The sequence below is a fragment of the Bombina bombina genome, chromosome 12, assembly GCF_027579735.1.
Source record: "Bombina bombina isolate aBomBom1 chromosome 12, aBomBom1.pri, whole genome shotgun sequence".
NCBI lineage: Eukaryota > Metazoa > Chordata > Amphibia > Anura > Bombinatoridae > Bombina > Bombina bombina.
This window is the reverse complement of record NC_069510.1, coordinates 158,022,421-158,046,239: the sequence shown is the minus strand read 5'-3', so window position 1 is coordinate 158,046,239 and position 23,819 is coordinate 158,022,421. Positions and strand designations below refer to the sequence as shown.

Below are 23,819 nucleotides of genomic sequence, written 5' to 3'. Positions count from 1 at the left end.
TATTTATGAGGGTGGTTGTTGGAAGGATGGTATGAGGGTGTTTTGTTGATTTAAGGGGCCGGAGCTTGACGACATAAAAGGTCAACAACATGAGTATGTGCTAAGCAGTATAACGATATGCGGGGGAGCAGTGTCTGCAGTATACTCTTTATCAGTGTGCAGTATTGGTGTGCTGAGAAGTAACAACATGAGCATGTGCTAAGCAGTATAACGATATGCGGGGGATCAGTGTCTGCAGTATACTCTTTATCAGTGTGCAGTATTGGTGTGCTGAGAAGTAACAACATGAGCATGTGCTAAGCAGTATAACGATATGCGGGGGATCAGTGTCTGCAGTATACTCTTTATCAGTGTGCAGTATTGGCGTGCTGAGAAGTAACAACATGAGCATGTGCTAAGCAGTATAACGATATGCGGGGGATCAGTGTCTGCAGTATACTCTTTATCAGTGTGCAGTATTGGTGTGCTGAGAAGTAACAACATGAGCATGTGCTAAGCAGTATAACGATATGCGGGGGATCAGTGTCTGCAGTATACTCTTTATCAGTGTGCAGTATTGGTGTGCTGAGAAGTAACAACATGAGCATGTGCTAAGCAGTATAACGATATGCGGGGGATCAGTGTCTGCAGTATACTTCTTTATCAGTGTGCAGTATTGGTGTGCTGAGAAGTAACATGAGCATGTGCTAAGCAGTATAACGATATGCGGGGGAGCAGTGTCTGCAGTATACTCTTTATCAGTGTGCAGTATTGGTGTGCTGAGAAGTAACAACATGAGCATGTGCTAAGCAGTATAACGATATGCGGGGGATCAGTGTCTGCAGTATACTCTTTATCAGTGTGCAGTATTGGTGTGCTGAGAAGTAACAACATGAGTATGTGCTAAGCAGTATAACGATATGCGGGGGAGCAGTGTCTGCAGTATACTTCTTTATCAGTGTGCAGTATTGGTGTGCTGAGAAGTAACAACATGAGCGATATGCGGGGGATCAATGTCTGCAGTATACTCTTTTATCTGTGTGCAGAGTACACAAGTCCTTTTGGATGAATGTAAAAAAACAAAACTACATCTCTAATTTGTCACATTGGGGTAGATTTATGATGCTGCAGTTTCTGCACGAGCCTTCAGGTAGGGATGGGCGAAATGTTTCTAAATTCGAAATTTAAAACAAATTTTTATACATTATAACATTCTATTTTTTGAATTTTCGTTCAAATTTTTCAATAAAATTTGAAAATATTTGTTAGAATAATAGAATGTTTAGCTATGTATTCAATTTCGAAATGTAATAGAATTCGAATGTGACATTCAAAATAGTATTTCTAGTTTACAACTGTTTAATAAATGTGATATTCGATTCGAATGTGACATTTGAATTCGAAATAGTATTTCTAGTCTAATAAAAAGAAAAAGAGAAGAGGCGCCAAATGGTGTGTATAGTTTGAACTACAGAAGGCCAAGCCCCCAAATGAATCTTACTTACAAGATTTCCAGCACTTGAGAAGTGCCACATATGCCTTCTGAACTATTTGCAGCCGTCCAGCTAGCTGAATTGAGGCCAATGTTGCTTCAGTGTTAAGCTGTGCAAGACAAAATCACAAAAGTGCCACAATAGTGTGTATCAGTGAGAACACTAACAAATGCGCAAATAATGAAATGTACTCACGAGATGTAGGGCACTTGAGAAGTGCCACAAAGACCTCCTGGGCACTTATCAGCTGTCCAGATCACTGTGTTCACAGGTAATCCTCTGGGCTAAAGCGTTAGATTCACAATGGCTCCAAAAAGCAATTTGGGATTTAACCTCCAATCACTAAAAATATCAGTGCATAATTGGCAGAAAATAAAATACCAAAGAATGCCGTGCTACTAGTAAAATATAAAATGTTTAATAAAAACAATTTTCACAACACGTTTCCCGGTTGCTAAGACCGTTTCCTCAGGTGTGTATTCAGATACTAAGTAGCACAATTTTATAGTCTATGTCGGCGTCTACCCCGACACAGAGCGCATGCGTGAGCAACTTCTGGCCCGTATACCAATCAGCATCATTCAAAAAACCGGCTAAGTGTTGATAGGTCACTAGACTGAGGCTTGGTTTGTCCAGCCTTAATTATTAGCCAATTGGCTGATGTTATATTTAAATCCAATGTCGGAACTATTTGTAACCACTTATGGAGTTTATAAAATATATATTTTATAAATGTGAATGTCCCTAATGATAATATTTATGTATTACCCATATTAAAATGACATTCCAATTATTTATGATGTTTTTCGATATTGCTATGATAGGATATCGGATAGTTGCTCATGCATTTGCAAAGGTTAACAAAATTGCTATGATAGGATATCTGATAGTTGCTCATGCATTTACAATGGTTAACAAATGAACGTACAGTGTCCTAAATGACATAAGTATATACAATACTAAATACATAAACTAATATGATAAATTATAAAATAAAATAAAAATACATATTAAAAAAATACATTTCTAAAAAATCGTTGGAACCATAATAATTTCATATGTTAGGTTGTGTGTGTATATCTGATCTATTGTATTTGATACCAATAACTGCTGTTTTTGATGTGAGATACCTAACTGTCCAAACAAGTAGATTGTATTGATATCGACTAACAGGTACACTATATTATAATCAACTAAAAGCGGCCATGTCTATATTTTCATTCAAGCCGTGTGGTACAAGGGTCTTGAGTTTCCAGATCCAAAATGTTTCTCTCTGTCTAAGGTGGACTAGCCTATTTCTACCCCATTAGGGAGCAATATATTCCAAAGGATAAATGTTGAAAATATCTGTTTGTCCATCATGACAATTTATACTATGTCGTGGAACACTATGATTCATAATCCCTTTCTTTATGTTTCTGTTGTGCTCACCCCATCTTTTCTTTAGGGGTCTTGAGGACCTCCCTATATATTGAATCCCACATTGACATTCAAGAAGATATACCACATAACTAGAGTCACAAGTAAATCTGGAATTTATCTCAAATTCTTCTTTTGTAGAAAAAGATTGAAATTTTAACCTACTTCCTGATGTATAACTACAAAGGCCACAATTTGGTCGATTGCATCTTAAAAAGCCCCTTTTTCCAATGGGCCAATTCTCCCTATTTGTTCTAGTATTTTTCCCTTTAGTGTATTTATTCATTACTACCTTACTAGGGGCTAATTTATTTTTTAGAGTTGGAGCTCTCTTAAAAGTGCAAATGGGAACCTCATCCAGAATATTTTTGAGAATGCAATCATTGTGTAAAATGTACCAGTGTTTTCGTAAAATATGTTTGATCTTGTTATGGTTGCTAGTAAATTTAGTTATAAATCTCAAATTGTTTGGTTTAGAGCCTATATTACATTTTTCCACGTCTCCAGTATTATTAATGTTTTTATTTTTATTTTTAAAGAACTCCTCTCTGTCTTTGGTTCTAGCTTTTCTATATCCCTCTTCTACCAGATCCCTAGGGTACCCTTTTTCTAAAAATCTGGACCTTAGAATATCAGCCTGATCATCAAAAGTATTTAAGGATGTACAATTCCTGCTTACCCTAGAAAATTGATTGTAGGGTATATTCTTCACCCATGCTTTTGTAGTGATTACTTTTATAATTTAAATAACTATTTGTGTCTACTGACTTAAAAAATGTTTTTGTGGTCACTCGTCCACTGTTATCCCAGCTTAAAACTAGATCTAGAAATTCTATTGTATTTCTATTTATATTGGATGTGAAGTTTAGACCCATATTGTTATTATTTAAAGATGAGATAAATTCCTGTGCGGTTTCCTCTGTACCATTCCATATTAATAACAGATCATCAATGAAACGGCCATAGAACACCAGGTTCGCCCCCACAGGGGAATTATAAATATATTTTTCTTCGAATAACCCCATGAATAAATTAGCAAAACTGGGGGCAAACCTGGTGCCCATGGCCGTTCCCTTGATCTGTAGAAAAAACCTTTCCTGATATACAAAATAGTTGTGTTTTAACACAAAAGATATAGCCTCCAATAAAAATTGTCTTTGATTGGAAGGTAAAAATTGATCCCTTTTTAGAAAATCATCTATTGCGTCTAATCCCAAATCGTGATTAATATTTGAATAAAGGGAGGATACATCGCAGGTACACCAAATTAAATCACGCCCTGCTTTTTCAATTTTAGAAATCTTAGATATAAGGTCTGGGGTATCTTTAATGTAGGAGGTCAAACCCATTACCGGTTTTTTAAGATAGGTGTCTACATATTCAGATAGGTTGCAGGTTAAATTGCCAATACCCGAAATAATAGGTCTCCCTGGTGGACAACTTGAGTCCTTGTGTATTTTCGGAAGATGGTAATAGTAGGCCAAATTTGGAGATGTTGGAATCAAATCTCTCTTTTTTTATTTAGGATCCCTTCTGAAAAACCCTTATCAATCAATTTGGTAAGTCTAACCATATATGTCAAAGTGGGGTTAAAAGTAAGTTCTCTGTAATAACAAGGATCTAACAAAATCCTATTCGCTTCTGCAATATAATCTGGCATATCTTGTAAAACTACCCCCCCCCCCTCCCTTGTCCGCCTGCCTTATGACCAAATCTTTGTTTCGGGCAATATTTAAATGAGCTTTATATTCAAATATATTCAGATTGTGTTTAGTGATCTGGTTGTTCATAGCTCCAAACTCTTCCAACACTAAATTCTGAAAAAGAGTAATATTTGGACATGTAGTGGGGGGATTGTAATTGGATTTAGGTGCAAGATTAGAATGTATGTAATCATCAAATAATGAGTCACAAAATTCTTCAGGATCACAATACACAATATCCCTAACTGGTCGTTCAGGCATATCATCTGTAATTATAGGAATTACATTTGGTTAGACTTACCAAATTGATTGATAAGGGTTTTTCAGAAGGGATCCTAAATAAAAAAGAGAGATTATTTGATTCCAACATCTCCAAATTTGGCCTACTATTACCATCTCCCGAAAATGCACAAGGACTCAAGTTGTCCACCAGGGAGACCTATTATTTTGGGTATTGGCAATTTAACCTGCAACCTATCTGAATATGTAGACACCTATCTTAAAAAAACGGTAATGGGTTTGACCTCCTACATTAAAGATACCCCAGAACTTATATCTAAGATTTCTAAAATTGAAAAAGCAGGGCGTGATTTAATTTGGTGTACCTGCGATGTATCCTCCCTTTATTCAAATATTAATCACGATTTGGGATTAGACGCAATAGATGATTTTCTAAAAAGGGATCAATTTTTACCTTCCAATCAAAGACAATTTTTATTGGAGGCTATATCTTTTGTGTTAAAACACAACTATTTTGTATATCAGGAAAGGTTTTTTCTACAGATCAAGGGAACGGCCATGGGCACCAGGTTTGCCCCCAGTTTTGCTAATTTATTCATGGGGTTATTCGAAGAAAAATATATTTATAATTCCCCTGTGGGGGCGAACCTGGTGTTCTATGGCCGTTTCATTGATGATCTGTTATTAATATGGAATGGTACAGAGGAAACCGCACAGGAATTTATCTCATCTTTAAATAATAACAATATGGGTCTAAACTTCACATCCAATATAAATAGAAATACAATAGAATTTCTAGATCTAGTTTTAAGCTGGGATAACAGTGGACGAGTGACCACAAAAACATTTTTTAAGTCAGTAGACACAAATAGTTATTTAAATTATAAAAGTAATCACTACAAAGCATGGGTGAAGAATATACCCTACAATCAATTTTCTAGGGTAAGCAGGAATTGTACATCCTTAAATACTTTTGATGATCAGGCTGATATTCTAAGGTCCAGATTTTTAGAAAAAGGGTACCCTAGGGATCTGGTAGAAGAGGGATATAGAAAAGCTAGAACCAAAGACAGAGAGGAGTTCTTTAAAAATAAAAATAAAAACATTAATAATACTGGAGACGTGGAAAAATGTAATATAGGCTCTAAACCAAACAATTTGAGATTTATAACTAAATTTACTAGCAACCATAACAAGATCAAACATATTTTACGAAAACACTGGTACATTTTACGCAATGATTGCATTCTCAAAAATATTCTGGATGAGGTTCCCATTTGCACTTTTAAGAGAGCTCCAACTCTAAAAAATAAATTAGCCCCTAGTAAGGTAGTAATAAATAAATAGACTAAAGGGAAAAATACTAGAACAAATAGGGAGAATTGGCCCATTGGAAAAAGGGGCTTTTTTAGATGCAATCGACCAAATTGTGGCCTTTGTAGTTATACATCAGGAAGTAGGTTAAAATTTCAATCTTTTTCTACAAAAGAAGAATTTGAGATAAATTCCAGATTTACTTGTGACTCTAGTTATGTGGTATATCTTCTTGAATGTCAATGTGGGATTCAATATATAGGGAGGTCCTCAAGACCCCTAAAGAAAAGATGGGGTGAGCTCAACAGAAACATAAAGAAAGGGATTATGAATCATAGTGTTCCACGACATAGTATAAATTGTCATGATGGACAAACGGATATTTTCAACATTTATCCTTTGGAATATATTGCTCCCTAATGGGGTAGAAATAGGCTAGTCCACCTTAGACAGAGAGAAACATTTTGGATCTGGAAACTCAAGACCCTTGTACCACACGGCTTGAATGAAAATATAGACATGGCCGCTTTTAGTTGATTATAATATAGTGTACCTGTTAGTCGATATCAATACAATCTACTTGTTTGGACAGTTAGGTATCTCACATCAAAAACAGCAGTTATTGGTATCAAATACAATAGATCAGATATACACACACAACCTAACATATGAAATTATTATGGTTCCAACGATTTTTTAGAAATGTATTTTTTAATATGTATTTTTATTTTATTTTATAATTTATCATATTAGTTTATGTATTTAGTATTGTATATACTTATGTCATTTAGGACACTGTACGTTCATTTGTTAACCATTGTAAATGCATGAGCAACTATCCGATATCCTATCATAGCAATTTTGTTAACCTTTGCAAATGCATGAGCAACTATCCGATATCCTATCATAGCAATATCGAAAAACATCATAAATAATTGGAATGTCATTTTAATATGGGTAATACATAAATATTATCATTAGGGACATTCACATTTATAAAATATATATTTTATAAACTCCATAAGTGGTTACAAATAGTTCCGACATTGAATTTAAATATAACATCAGCCAATTGGCTAATAATTAAGGCTGGACAAACCAAGCCTCAGTCTAGTGACCTATCAACACTTAGCCGGTTTTTTGAATGATGCCGATTGGTATACGGGCCAGAAGTTGCTCACGCATGCGCTCTGTGTCGGGGTAGACGCCGACATAGACTATAAAATTGTGCTACTTAGTATCTGAATACACACCTGAGGAAACGGTCTTAGCAACCGGGAAACGCGTTGTGAAAATTGTTTTTATTAAACATTTTATATTTTACTAGTAGCACGGCATTCTTTGGTATTTTATTTTCTGCCAATTATGCACTGATATTTTTAGTGATTGGAGGTTAAATCCCAAATTGCTTTTTGGAGCCATTGTGAATCTAACGCTTTAGCCCAGAGGATTACCTGTGAACACAGTGATCTGGACAGCTGATAAGTGTCCAGGAGGTCTTTGTGGCACTTCTCAAGTGCCCTACATCTCGTGAGTACATTTCATTATTTGCGCATTTGTTAGTGTTCTCACTGATACACACTATTGTGGCACTTTTGTGATTTTGTCTTGCACAGCTTAACACTGAAGCAACATTGGCCTCAATTCAGCTAGCTGGACGGCTGCAAATAGTTCAGAAGGCATACGTGGCACTTCTCAAGTGCTGGAAATCTTGTAAGTAAGATTCATTTGGGGGCTTGGCCTTCTGTAGTTCAAACGATACACACCATTTGGCGCCTCTTCTCTTTTTCTTTTTAACAGAACCTACGACTGCCAACATCGATCTGGAATGAGTTTGCTGCCTGGAGATCTGTGAAATATCTCCTAGAGTGTGGACTATCTTTGTTATATCAGTATATGAGATGGTCATATTATGAATATATTATTTATCCACATCTAATCAATGTAACATTTTATAGATTGTTACGTGATTTAATAGAATTAATATCTTGATACACATTAGAGCAATTATTTGAAGCATCACACAGACATCGCATAATTGCAGTGCACATTACTTTAACACTGGCAATACTTTTATAGCAAATTTAGAGGGCGCATCTGATATTTATATTTTAATTTCTAGTGTAATACTGTCTTTTATAAATGTAGTAATATTCAAATTCGAATGTGATATTCGATTCGAATGTGACATTCGAAAGAGTGTTTCTAGTCTACAATTGTGTTTTTATAAATGTAATATTCGAAAACTGTAAATAACATTCGAAAATCGAATTTTTAAGAATATTCCATTATGTAAATCGAATTTCTACAATAACATTCGAATATAAACACATTTGCCCATCCCTACCTTCAGGCTTGGCGGAAACGTAAGTTAAGAAGCAGTGATCGTAAGAACGCTGATTCTTGACTCATCTGCCACCTCTGAGGTGGCGGTCAGCAATCATCCTGATCAGATACGATCGGGATGATTGATACCCCCTGCTAGCGGCCGATTGGCCGCGAATGTGCAGGGGGCGGCATTGCACAAGCATTTCACCACAACTGCTTGTGCAATGTTTAATGCCAACAGCATATGCTGTCAGCATTTAGTGATGTCAGGTGGACATCTCCGCTACAGCAAATCCTGTCCATCCGACATTTAATAAATCGGCCCTATTGTCTCAAAATGCGAAAATACGTGAATCAAAAAAGTTTTTAAAGAGACATTAAACTGCTGGGTATAACTACAGACCCCATGGTATTTTTTTTTCCCCCTTGTACCTGCAGCTTTTTAAAGCTGTTATTTTAACCCTTTACAGAAGCCAGTCAGTACAGCTCTGTATCTTCCTACTGGGCGCCGCTACATTAGTACGCACGTATTGTTACAGCCTGTGATAGCACCAGTGAGCTTTGTCAGATCAGTGTTAGGCAGCAGCAGAAAGGTTACTTTTGTGCAGGTTGTTAAACAGTTTATAAGTTACATAACAAATATAAGGAATAATATAGACAAATTCACAGCTCCAGCTCTTTATTGTGCTAAACTGAAGTGCGTGATATGGCTTGTCAAGAACAATATTATCACTGCTTCTATCACAGAGCCCAAGAATACTTAAACTCCAAGATGGCGGCACCCAGTGTAAAAATGCAGATCGTCACTAGCCAGCACTTGTGAAGGGTTAAAATAAGAGAACAGCTATAAAAAGAGCTGCAGGCACAAGAGAAAAAACAATAGCTTGGTTAGTTGTAACCCTGCTACTGTAGCTGTACCCAGCAGGTCCCATGCTAAACTCAGAAAAGACTTATACAATAACAATTATACAATGTCTGTCAGTTAATTCTAGAGTCAGTCAATATGCATCTAAGATTTTGACAATCCAGACCTATTTTTAAAAAAAAAGTATTTTATTTGTGCTGCTGCTGGCTTGTAGCATATGCTAGGTCATAAAACATCCACCAGATAAACATGCACCCAATTAATGTTCCTAGTGGACATTGCAGCCGCTCCAAGATGCTGCAACTTCTACCATTGTGACCTCTACTTCTATAGTGGCAGTTATCTCTCTGACACTGCCACCACAACACCCAGCAATCTGGAGACTCCCTAGTGTTAAGCAGCTCATTGCAGTAACAGCCATTGGTTCAAAGTCCATATGCATATTAACTCCAAATAATAGAGTAGTGTCCAGGTGAAATATAAAATGTTTATCAAAATATGTAAAAACAGCAATGCGTTTTTCAGAACGCGTTTCACCTATCTTAGGATTTAATATGTTGAGAATTCATGTGCAGAGCAGTAAGTAGTAATGTACATAACGGTATTAATGTGCAGAGTATTCAGAGGCCATGTGCAGTAAATACCAATGTGCAGGTATCAGTGTACGGAGCCACTAGTACAGATAGTGATACTTACTAGGCAATGTTATTGTAAGTACTGATATTATTGCAGGTGGAGCTCTGAGAGTGCTATACGTCAGTCCGTGGAAGGGGATATTGGCTCATTAGTGAGCGTAAGGAACAATCACCAATCTATCAACGAGGGTTTGCGTAATGAGGTTGAGATTCTGCAGAATGAGTTACTCGCCTTAAAAAAACAGCATGAACAGGTAACATTAGTATTAAATACGTCCCCAGATCACTTGAAACTAACACCTGATTATCTGAACATTTCGCTTTACAGTACTAAAAATACCGAAAAGTTTACAGAAAAGGGGAAAATGATTATAAATATATTGCTTAGATTTATGTACAGAACTAGTTTATTTGAAGTATTTCCTCTCACTTTCTGCTATGTATTTCTCTCCACCCACAGTTCTCTGATTTGCGTTGTGTTCAGTTTTTATTGCACCACGTGGTTATTGAAGGGACATGAAACCCAAGTTTTTTTTTTATGATTCAGATAGAGCATGCAACTTTAAGCAACTTTCTATTTTACTCCTAAATGTAGCCACCAATCAGCCAGCGCTACCCAGGGTGCTCTCCCAAGCTTACATTGATAATAGGAGTACAAGTTGCTTAAAATTGCTGCTTTATCTGAGTCGTGAAAGAAAAAACATTGGTTTCATATCCCTTTTTAATGTATTTATAATTCTATGGCAAATCCACTAAACCAATACAAGTTATTAAATACAAACAGGTCCCTATAGGAACCAATATATATGTTGTAAGAAGTTAAATATTTACAGCTTATTATGCACATTTTACAAACAGTCCAATTGTTACTCTAGATACCACAACCCCAATTTGTGCAAAACTGCTAACTAAATAAAATCTCCGAGAATTTGTCCCAGGAAAAGAAGGTAGAATACTTAGCCAAATTCTCTAATGTGCGTTTTCTCTCTTTCTCCAAAATCAGCCATTTTCAGCAGGAGTGGGGAAGAGATATGCACAATTCAATAGGGAGTGGTCTATTATATGCCATTCAGAGGCTATAGGGAGTGGTCTATGTCATTCAGAGGCTATAGGGAGTGGTCTATCATATGCCATTCAGAGGCTATAGGGAGTGGTCTATAATGTCATTCAGAGGCTATAGGGAGTGGTCTATGTCATTCAGAGGCTATAGGGAGTGGTCTATTATATGCCATTCAGAGGCTATAGGGAGTGATCTATTATATGCCATTCAGAGGCTATAGGGAGTGGTCTATTATATGCCATTCAGAGGCTATAGGGAGTGGTCTATCATATGCCATTCAGAGGCTATAGGGAGTGGTCTATCATATGCCATTCAGAGGCTATAGGGAGTGGTCTATGTCATTCAGAGGCTATAGGGAGTAGTCTATCATTCAGAGGCTATAGGGAGTGGTCTATCATATGCCATTCAGAGGCTATAGGGAGTGGTCTGTCATTCAGAGGCTATAGGAAGTGGTCTATCATATGCCATTCAGAGGCTATAGGGAGTGGTCTATGTCATTCAGAGGCTATAGGAAGTGGTCTATCATATGCCATTCAGAGGCTATAGGGAGTGGTCTATCATATGCCATTCAGAGGCTATAGGGAGTGGTCTGTCATTCAGAGGCTATAGGAAGTGGTCTATCATAGGTAATTCAGAGGCTATAGGGAGTGGTCTATCATATGCCATTTAGAGGCTATAGGGAGTGGTCTATAATGTCATTCAGAGGCTATAGGAAGTGGTCTATCATATGCCATTCAGAGGCTATAGGGAGTGGTCTATCATATGCCATTCAGAGGCTATAGGGAGTGGTCTGTCATTCAGAGGCTATAGGGAGTGGTCTATCATATGCCATTCAGAGGCTATAGGGAGTGGTCTATAATGTCATTCAGAGGCTATAGGAAGTGGTCTATCATATGCCATTCAGAGGCTATAGGGAGTGGTCTATCATATGCCATTCAGAGGCTATAGGGAGTGGTCTGTCATTCAGAGGCTATAGGAAGTGGTCTATCATAGGTAATTCAGAGGCTATAGGGAGTGGTCTATCATATGCCATTTAGAGGCTATAGGGAGTGGTCTATAATGTCATTCAGAGGCTATAGGGAGTGGTCTATCACAGGTTATTCAGAGGCTATAGGGAGTGGTCTATCATATGCCATTCAGAGGCTATAGGGAGTGGTCTATCATATGCCATTCAGAGGCTATAGGGAGTAGTCTATCATGCCATTCAGAGGCTATATGGGGTGGTCTATCATATGCCATTCAGAGGCTATAGGGAGTGGTCTATCATATGCCATTCAGAGGCTATAGGGAGTGGTCTATCATATGCCATTCAGAGGCTATAGGGAGTGGTCTATCATATGCCATTCAGAGGCTATAGGGAGTGGTCTATCATATGCCATTCAGAGGCTATAGGGAGTGGTCTATCATATGCCATTTAGAGGCTATAGGGAGTGGTCTATAATGTCATTCAGAGGCTATAGGAAGTGGTCTATCATATGCCATTCAGAGGCTATAGGGAGTGGTCTATCATATGCCATTCAGAGGCTATAGGGAGTGGTCTGTCATTCAGAGGCTATAGGGAGTGGTCTATCATATGCCATTCAGAGGCTATAGGGAGTGGTCTATAATGTCATTCAGAGGCTATAGGAAGTGGTCTATCATATGCCATTCAGAGGCTATAGGGAGTGGTCTATCATATGCCATTCAGAGGCTATAGGGAGTGGTCTGTCATTCAGAGGCTATAGGAAGTGGTCTATCATAGGTAATTCAGAGGCTATAGGGAGTGGTCTATCATATGCCATTTAGAGGCTATAGGGAGTGGTCTATAATGTCATTCAGAGGCTATAGGGAGTGGTCTATCACAGGTTATTCAGAGGCTATAGGGAGTGGTCTATCATATGCCATTCAGAGGCTATAGGGAGTGGTCTATCATATGCCATTCAGAGGCTATAGGGAGTAGTCTATCATGCCATTCAGAGGCTATATGGGGTGGTCTATCATATGCCATTCAGAGGCTATAGGGAGTGGTCTATCATATGCCATTCAGAGGCTATAGGGAGTGGTCTATCATATGCCATTCAGAGGCTATAGGGAGTGGTCTATCATATGCCATTTAGAGGCTATAGGGAGTGGTCTATAATGTCATTCAGAGGCTATAGGGAGTGGTCTATCACAGGTTATTCAGAGGCTATAGGGAGTGGTCTATCATATGCCATTCAGAGGCTATAGGAAGTGGTCTATCATATGCCATTCAGAGGCTATAGGGAGTAGTCTATCATGCCATTCAGAGGCTATATGGGGTGGTCTATCATATGCCATTCAGAGGCTATAGGGAGTGGTCTATCATATGCCATTCAGAGGCTATAGGGAGTGGTCTATCATATGCCATTCAGAGGCTATAGGGAGTGGTCTATCATATGCCATTCAGAGGCTATAGGGAGTGGTCTATCATATGCCATTCAGAGGCTATAGGGAGTGGTCTATCATATGCCATTTAGAGGCTATAGGGAGTGGTCTATAATGTCATTCAGAGGCTATAGGAAGTGGTCTATCATATGCCATTCAGAGGCTATAGGGAGTGGTCTATCATATGCCATTCAGAGGCTATAGGGAGTGGTCTGTCATTCAGAGGCTATAGGGAGTGGTCTATCATATGCCATTCAGAGGCTATAGGGAGTGGTCTATAATGTCATTCAGAGGCTATAGGGAGTGGTCTATCATATGCCATTCAGAGGCTATAGGGAGTGGTCTATCATATGCCATTCAGAGGCTATAGGGAGTGGTCTGTCATTCAGAGGCTATAGGGAGTGGTCTATCATATGCCATTCAGAGGCTATAGGGAGTGGTCTATAATGTCATTCAGAGGCTATAGGAAGTGGTCTATCATATGCCATTCAGAGGCTATAGGGAGTGGTCTATCATATGCCATTCAGAGGCTATAGGGAGTGGTCTGTCATTCAGAGGCTATAGGAAGTGGTCTATCATAGGTAATTCAGAGGCTATAGGGAGTGGTCTATCATATGCCATTTAGAGGCTATAGGGAGTGGTCTATAATGTCATTCAGAGGCTATAGGGAGTGGTCTATCACAGGTTATTCAGAGGCTATAGGGAGTGGTCTATCATATGCCATTCAGAGGCTATAGGGAGTGGTCTATCATATGCCATTCAGAGGCTATAGGGAGTAGTCTATCATGCCATTCAGAGGCTATATGGGGTGGTCTATCATATGCCATTCAGAGGCTATAGGGAGTGGTCTATCATATGCCATTCAGAGGCTATAGGGAGTGGTCTATCATATATCATTCAGTGGCTATAGGAAGTGGTCTATCCTATGCCATTTAGAGACTATAGGGAGTGGTCTATCATATGCCATTCAGAGGCTATAGGGAGTGGTCTATCATATGCCATTCAGAGGCTATAGGGAGTGGTCTTAGAGTGGGTCAAAATCCTTGTCTAGAATATAAAGGTGTATCGGGGGGGGGGGGCTGGTATTATTAGTTCCAGGGATAACATCTCTAAGCTATGTAACCATAAACCAACCACAAGATTCACACATGAACCCTCTGTTTTACAGGACCTTGCTGTCCTCAGAGAATCGCTAGCCAAGGGAAAAGTGAGCGTTGAGGTAGACGCTGTGCAAGGCCCAGATCTCAACTCCATTTTGGCTGAAATCCGTTCGCAATATGAGGATATAATGAAAAAGAATAAAGAAGAGGCAGATGTTTTGTTCCAGTCCCAGGTAAAATGACAGTTTTTGTTAATGTCATTATTAAAAATGAAAGGAACGTAATCTGCATGTATCAGCAGGTAAAGCACTGCATTGTGAAATACCTACATAGAAAACAAACATTTTACAGGCTGTCAATTGGTTGTGGTCAATCAGAGGCTGCTCCTAGGTAAATTGTGAGACTCACTGTGCTATTGTCCTATACACAAACAATTCTCCAGTCCCTCAAGGGAGGAGAAAACTATTCACAAAGGATAATTGGAGCAATAGCAGCCAAAATAAATAATATATATGTACAGTACAATATTTTTATTTCTCCTATGTATATTAAATAATCACAGTACCTATAAACATTTCAACATCTGTGTTTAATCCATATGGCTAGAGTACTGATGTATTTAACTCACATCCATTTTATCTCAAGTTTCATTCATTCTTTATCACTATTTGAACCTTTCCAGTTATTTTTAAGCCCAAATATAATTAAACATTTAAACTTAGATTACAAGTGGAGTGTAAAAATGGTAGCTTTATGATAACATCACTAGATTACAATCCTTTGCACTCCCATTTTTACAGAATATATATATATTGCCCATTTATCAAGCTCTGATGAGGTGGACAGGAATCGCCGGAATTCAACCCGATCGGGTTGATTGACACCTCCCTGCTGGCGGCCGGTTGGCCGAGAGTCTGCAGGGGGCAGCGTTGCACAAGCCGCTCTTGTGAGCTGCTGGTGCAATGTTAAACGTATTGCTCTCCGCATTCAGCGAGGTCTTGCACTGTCGGATCAGGTCTGCAAGATAAATAGGCATGTATGTATGTGTGTCTGTGTGTATCCATCAGGGAGGTGTCAATCAACTCGATGGGGTTGAATTCCGGCTGTTATCATAACTGCTGTTTCTGACAAGTCTGAAGTAACTGTACTGTGAAATGTATTTTTGATTTATTTTATTGAAGAGTAACATTTAACTAGAGCTCTGATGTTGCAGTAATCATTCTAGCACAAAACGCGATTGCGCTCACCCGTTCACATTTACTTTTATTACAAGCGTAATTGAACTTGCACAAATAACCAGATATTGTTCACGCTCACTACTCCTAACCTAGCCCTTTGAACTTGTGATTTTATTTTTTTTAGGTTCAGATATTGGGTGAGTTTAAATTCCCACATTCGGGGGCAAACGCAAGTTATAAAGCAGCGGTCTAAAGACTGCTCCATAACCTGTCCGCCTGCTCTGAGACATTGCCGCAATTCAACCCAACCCAACCCAATACGATCGGGTTGATTGACACCCCCTGCTGGTGAATCTACAGCAGTTCACAAGAGCTGCTGGTGCAATGCTAAATGCTGAGAGCGTACGGTTTGCTATATCGGATCATGTCCGCTCGCACTATAGTAATTCGGCCGCTCTGTGTGTTTGATTACAAACTCAATAAATATTAGTTTAGCGAAACAAAGGTTGATGGGACATAAAATAAAAAAAAATATTTCAGAATTCAGATAAAACAAAGTTTTTTTTTTTTATTTCAATTCTCAAGTTTTCTTCGCACTCTTTGTTGAAAAGCAGGTAGGTAAGCTCAGGAGTGTGCACGTGTCTTGAGCACTATATGGTATTTAATAATGTTTTTAACAATTGGAGACATTGTGCAAACTGCTGCCATATAGTGCTCCAGCCACGTGCACGCTACCTACCTAGGTATTCTCTTCAACAAAGAGTAACATGAGAACAAAGTCAATTTGATAGAAGTAAATTGGAAAATTTCTGAAAATTGCATGAAATGGAAAAAAAAATCATGAAAGAAAAAAAGTTTGGGTTTCATGTCCCTTTAAGATCATAATAGTCTTTGTGACATTCAGACAGGGAAAGGGAGGGCTTTTGTTCTATCTGTTCCGTGCAATCTTCTTAGCCAATCCGGCTTTTGTTCTATCTGTTCCGTGCAATCTTCTTAGCCAATCCGGCTTTTGTTCTATCTGTTCTGTGCAATCAGGCTTTTGTTCTATCTGTTCTGTGCAATCAGGCTTTTGTTCTATCTGTTCTGTGCAATCAGGCTTTTGTTCTATCTGTTCTGTGCAATCAGGCTTTTGTTCTATCTGTTCTGTGCAATCAGGCTTTTGTTCTATCTGTTCTGTGCAATCAGGCTTTTGTTCTATCTGTTCCGTGCAATCAGGCTTTTGTTCTATCTGTTCTGTGCAATCAGGCTTTTGTTCTATCTGTTCTGTGCAATCAGGCTTTTGTTTTATCTGTTCTGTGCAATCAGGCTTTTGTTCTATCTGTTCTGTGCAATCAGGCTTTTGTTCTATCTGTTCTGTGCAATCAGGCTTTTGTTCTATCTGTTCCGTGCAATCAGGCTTTTGTTCTATCTGTTCTGTGCAATCAGGCTTTTGTTCTATCTGTTCTGTGCAATCAGGCTTTTGTTTTATCTGTTCTGTGCAATCAGGCTTTTGCTAATATTTTAGAACTGATCATGAACTCTCCGGTGAGGGTTAGTTGTCACCGAGGGGCTCCGTGAAATCTTCCTAACCAATCAGGCTTTTGCTAATATTCTAGAACTGATCATGAATTCTCCGGTGAGGGTTAGTTGTCACAGAGGGGCTCCGTGCAATCTTCCTAACCAATCGGGCTTTTGCTAATATTCTAGAACTGATCATGAATTCTCCGGTGAGGGTTAGTTGTCACCGAGGGGCTCCGTGCAATCTTCCTAACCAATCAGGCTTTTGCTAATATTCTAGAACTGATCATGAATTCTCCGGTGAGGGTTAGTTGTCACCGAGGGGCTCCGTGCAATCTTCCTAACCAATCAGGCTTTTGCTAATATTCTAGAACTGATCATGAATTCTCTGGTGAGGGTTAGTTGTCACCGAGGAGCAATGAGCCCTGGCCACAAAAAGATGAAGATGATGGAGGAATTGTGTTTTTTTAGCACAACGTAACATTGGTTTAAAATACAAACTGGGAGTACAGGGTTAGATCATTATCAGCTGCAGATGAACCCCTATTAATGTCAATGCGATCACCAGCTTCATTCTTTTTAAAGGAACATGAAACCCATTTGTTCAGGATTCAGATAGAACATACAATTTACTTCTATTATTACATCTGTCTCATTCTCTTGTTATAGGGGAATACACCTTCTGATACACATACCGATTAAAGTTAAAAAAATTGCAACATAATAAGCGCTTGACAGAATATCAAGGATCACTGGTTACATTACAACTATATTGAAACCGCTACGATCACAAGTGTGACGTAAGAAAAGTCACATGACATATTTTTAAATACCAGTCTCTCACTAACGGACCGGTAACACACACCCGCCACAATAGCGGGGAGGTCATCTCATTTGGATCTTTAAATTTTTTTTAATCCAATTTCTGGACATTATCATTTGTTACACTATATAACAGGTACCTGATTATCAAATAGCGGAAATATATACTACAGTTATTCAATTGTTTTCTCTGATGAAATCGATGTTATAAGGGAGACGTCTCTTTTTATTTTATGTATGCTTTTAACAAGTTATTAAATTTCTGTCTAATTATACAAATGTTTTATTAGTTTTTATACATAGATAAGAAGCTCACATTAGACAACAAGTTTATATATATCAGTTGTATATACCTGTTTATATCTTTTTATTAACTAAATGTTGATAAATACTTAGGATTACCTACAATAAATATATAATAACAACATTGCAGTACATACATTAAACATTTATCCAATCACAAAATACAATATATTCAAATTATAGAATTTAACTAAATACTCTACCCGTGCTAATCTAGCGCTGGACTACATTCACTACATATCAACCACTGTTTTCTTAGAGGGGAATACATTAGTCTAGCAGGGTCAATTCTCCAGCGCCTCATCTTTCTCACTACCAGGATTCAGATAGAACATACAATTTACTTCTATTATTACATCTGTCTCATTCTCTTGTTATCCTTTGCTAAAGGAGCAGCATTGCACTACTGGCAGCTAGCTGAACACATCTAGTCAGCCAATCACAAGAGACAATGTGTGCAGGCACCAATCACCAGCTAGCTCCCACTAGTGTAGGATATGTGCGTATTCTTTTACAATTGATAAAGTACATTTACAAACAGAAGTGAATTACGAGCTCTATCTGAATCATGCAAGTTTAAAGGGACATGAAACCCAACATTGTTCCTTCATGATTTATATAGAATCAACTATCTAATTTACTTCTATTATCTAGTTTGCTTCATTCTCTTGGTATCATTTGTTGAAGGAGCAGCAATGCACTACTGGTTTCTAACTGAACACATGGATGAGCCAATGACAATCAGTATAGATATGCAGCCACCAATCAGCAACTAGAACCTAGGTTCTTTGCTGCTCCTGAGCTTACCTAGATAAACCTGTCAGCAATGGATAACAAGAGATGTTTAAAATTGTATGTTTTTTTTCTAAACCATGAGTGTCTAATTATGACTTCACTGTTCCTTTTTTTAATGTTGGCTTTCTTATCCCTTTAAATTATTATTTTTGTTTTCATTTTTTATTTCATTTCTTACAAAAAATGGCACCAGTACTTAATATCAGCCAGTGTTAGCTGATTACAATCCAAATTCACAATAAATATCAACTCATTTACACATGCACACTCACACACGCACGCACACGCACAAACACACACACACTCTTTTGAATGTGGCAGAGTTTACAGCTCATATACATAAATGAGTCTGATTGGCTTATGGCTGTCACATGATACAGCAGACAAGAAATGAAAGGAAATTGTTTGTCATTCAGACTGTTATTGCATTGTACTTTTATTATGCAATTCTATTGTATGTATTGGTATAAGCTTCTCCTTAAAGATATAAACCAGTCAGGGCCAGAAATGATTTATCTAGCAATAAGGGTGTTAATAGGTTTGTACCACTTGTCTTCTAGTCTGAAGCTCTGAGTGTGCAAGTGGAGCAAGAGGACCGAGCAGTAAAGTCTGCGCAGGATGAACTGAGGGACAAAAAGAGCCTCCTGCAAGAGCTACAGCTGTCGCTAGAGACATTGAACAACCAGGTAAGGACGGACATGCATAAGCATACAGCACTACACGTGGGGAGAAAGTGCGTCCTTGTGTGCATGTAGACCATGAGTTCCTAGATGTGAAACGCGTCTGTGCAGATGTGACATCAGTGTATACGTACATATAAACCTGCACCACTGACAGGCTTGTAAGTTCTAGCCAACAACCAATGGACATGCATACAGCACTACACGTGGGGAGGAAGTGCGTCCTTGTGTGCATGTAGACCATGAGTTCCTAGATGTGAAACGCGTCTGTGCAGATGTGACATCAGTGTATACGTACATACATAACTGCACCACTGACAGGCTTGTAAGTTCTAGCCAACAACCAATGGACATGCATACAGCACTACACGTGGGGAGGAAGTGCGTCCTTGTGTGCATGTAGACCATGAGTTCCTAGATGTGAAACGCGTCTGTGCAGATGTGACATCAGTGTATACGTACATATAAACCTGCACCACTGACAGGCTTGTAAGTTCTAGCCAACAACCAATGGACATGCATACAGCACTATACGTGGGGAGGAAGTGCATCCTTGTGTGCATGTAGACCATGAGTTCCTAGATGTGAAATGCGTCTGTGCAGATGTGACATCAGTGTATACGTACATATAATCCTGCACCACTGACAGGCTTGTAAGTTCTAGCCAACAACCAATGGACATGCATACAGCACTACACGTGGGGAGGAAGTGCATCCTTGTGTGCATGTAGACCATGAGTTCCTAGATGTGAAATGCGTCTGTGCAGATGTGACATCAGTGTATATGTACATATAAACCTGCACCACTGACAGGCTTGTAAGTTCTAGCCAACAACCAATGGACATGCATACAGCACTACACGTGGGGAGGAAGTGCATCCTTGTGTGCATGTAGACCATGAGTTCCTAGATGTGAAATGCGTCTGTGCAGATGTGACATCAGTGTATACGTACATACATAACTGCACCACTGACAGGCTTGTAAATTCTAGCCCATGACCATAACATGACTGGAACATGTGAACAGTGTAGAAACAACATATTGTTAGACAATGCTGTGAAACACGTGTGTGACTCAAGCCTATACTTTATTTGGTATTAAATTTCTAAACCTATGAATACACTTCTATTGCCTAGAGCTTAAATGATGGCCAACACACGGGGGCCGCAGATCAATATTTTATAAGCCTTAAGGGCCATATATAAATTTATGGCTGATACACAAGAAAAAATATGTTTCGTAGAAATGTCCAGTGGCACAGGGCCAGGTTTTGGTAAAATTGCAGGGTACACACTCTAACCTGCTGTTGTCCACTCCAGATGATTCTTTCAGTTGTGGCCTCTCCCAAGCACATATTTTAAGTTCTATATCCTATGGCCACAAAAAGATGGCACATATTCTTAGTCCTGTATTTTTTTTTCCTGGGTATCATAAAAACTACCTAGGTAGGCTCAGGAGCAGCAATGCACTACTGGGAGGTCGGTGGTGATTGGTGGCTACATGCATATGCCTCTTGTCATTGGCTTATCAGATGGTTTCATCTAGTTCCCATAGTGCAGTAATAATATGCGGTACCACAATAGCACATTTTCCTTTTGCACTGTTTATTCCCATAAACTAACAGGAACTGCAGGTTTGTGCACAACTACCACATCCATTATAAAAATGCAATACAATGTAAAATGATCTGTTAGATGGAACAGAAACCCTTTTCAGTATTCTGTCCCTTTACTATTGAGGGGACTAGTAAACTGTATTTTCCTTCCCATGTTAATAGGTATTAAAGGGACATTGTGCACTAGAATTTTCCTTGCATAAATGTTTTGTAGATGATCCATTTATATAGCCCATCTTGAGAATGTTTTTGTAACAATGTATAGTCTTGCTTATTTTTAAATAAATCGGCCAGATTACGAGATTTGCGTTATGAGCGGCTATGTAATAACTTGCAAGTTATTTCCACCGCTCACCTTTTTTAATAGCGATGCTATTACAGGTTTTCCAAAAACCTGCGTTAGCGGGCAATATGGTTGCGTTGAGCTCCATACCGCACACAAAAACCAGCGCTGCTTTGAGCTGGTTTTACGTGCTTGTACACGATTTCCCCATAGATATCAATGGGGAGAGCTGGCTAAAAAAAAAACATAATTTATGTAAGAACTTACCTGATAAATTAATTTCTTTCTTATTGGCAAGAGTCCATGAGCTAGTGACGTATGGGATATACAATCCTACCAGGAGGGGCAAAGTTTCCCAAACCTCAAAATGCCTATAAATACACCCCTCACCACACCCACAATTCAGTTTAATGAATAGCCAAGAAGTGGGGTGATAAAGAAAGGAGTAAAAAGCATCAACAAAGGAATTTGGAAATAATTGTGCTTTATACAAAAAAATCATAACCACCATAAAAAGGATGGGTCTCAAGGACTCTTGCCAATATGAAAGAAATGAATTTATCAGGTAAGTTCTTACATAAATTATGTTTTCTTTCAAGTAATTGGCAAGAGTCCATGAGCTAGTGATGTATGGGATAGCAATACCCAAGATGTGGAACTCCACGCAAGAGTCACTAGAAAGGGAGGGACAAAATAAAAACAGCCATTTTGCTGAAAAAAATTAATCCACAACCCAAAAAAATAAGTTTATTCTCATGAATGAAAGAAAAAAACTTAAATCAAAAGCAGAAGAATCAAACTGAAACAGCTGCCTGAAGAACTTTTCTACCAAAAACTGCTTCCGAAGAAGCAAATACATCAAAATGCTAGAATTTAGTAAATGTATGCAAAGAAGACCAAGTTGCTGCTTTGCAAATCTGATCAACTGAAGCTTCATTCTTAAAGGCCCACGAAGTGGAGACTGATCTAGTAGAATGAGCTGTAATTCTCTGAGGCGGGGCCTGACCCGACTCCAAATAAGCTTGATGAATCAAAAGTTTCAACCAAGAAGCCAAGGAAATAGCAGAAGCCTTCTGACCTTTCCTAGGACCAGAAAATAAAACAAATAGACTAGAAGTCTTCCTGAAATCTTTAGTAGCTTCAAGATGGATTTCTCACAGCGCCCTACTCAAAAAAAGAGAATACTTATAGCTCCTTAGGGTCAAGATACCTAGTATAACTCGAGAGTAAGATCTATGTGGGTTGTGGGTTCTAAGAAGCGCCTCCAAGTGGGCAAAGGATTAACTATCAGTATGTCTTGTGGACATGGAGTCTGAAATATGGTAGTATATGCAGTGTTTGGGTCCGCAAATATGATAAATGAATACCTTGAATTATTGGTTAAAATGCTAAAGGTGCACAAATATGATACATAAATATCTTAAATAATTTATTACACTTTATAGTTATAGCAAAATAACATAAAAGTAATTGATTGACCGGTTTAAAAATCTCTCGCATAAAAAACATTCATGGATCCATGTATTAATAAAATCATATACAAACAGGATAAAATCATATATCAAAACACAAATAAATATAGAATCAGTCAGAATTGTAGAAAATATACAGCTATTAGGTACAGAGGTGATAGAATAACCTCTCTCCAGGATGTTTATAGAATAAGTTTGTGTCCACACATGTGTGAAAAAAATCTCCTGTGGCAAATAAACAAAGTCTCAATGAAGTAACTAAATCCAATTGTGAAAAAATAAGAATATTAAAATCCTCTGTTCCGGTGAAGAAAATATATAAAAAATAAAAATCAATTCACAGAAATAAAAAATGTGTCAATTGTGTGAATAGTGAAAAAATAATCCTATATGAAAAAATAGTAAAATTTAAAAATAAAAATAGAGAAAAAATAATATCCTATAATGTAATACTCCTTGGTTATAGGAGGAGTCCTTGAGCCTACAAGTGATACTGTGATCCAAAAGGTTATAGTGAATCAAAAATAGAACAAAGAAATTCCCAGTGTTAACCTGTGGAATACAAAAAACAAAAAATAGTGCAAGATTGCTAATAATGTCATAAAAACAAATGAAATGAGGCTTACCATGAATAGCCAACGCGTTTCGGCCT

The 23,819-nt window shown here is 38.2% G+C and overlaps 1 protein-coding gene across 1 annotated transcript in view; it reads left to right on the top strand.

The window, feature by feature from the left end:
- LOC128642715 (keratin, type I cytoskeletal 18-like) overlaps positions 1–23,819 on the top strand; it is a 138,532-nt gene that overhangs the window by 65,414 nt on the left and 49,299 nt on the right. The window contains exons 4-6 of the mRNA XM_053695492.1: positions 10,074–10,230; positions 14,590–14,754; positions 19,677–19,802. Of these exons, the coding sequence (XP_053551467.1) occupies positions 10,074–10,230; positions 14,590–14,754; positions 19,677–19,802 (448 nt within the window). The remainder of the gene's footprint in view (positions 1–10,073; positions 10,231–14,589; positions 14,755–19,676; positions 19,803–23,819) is intronic.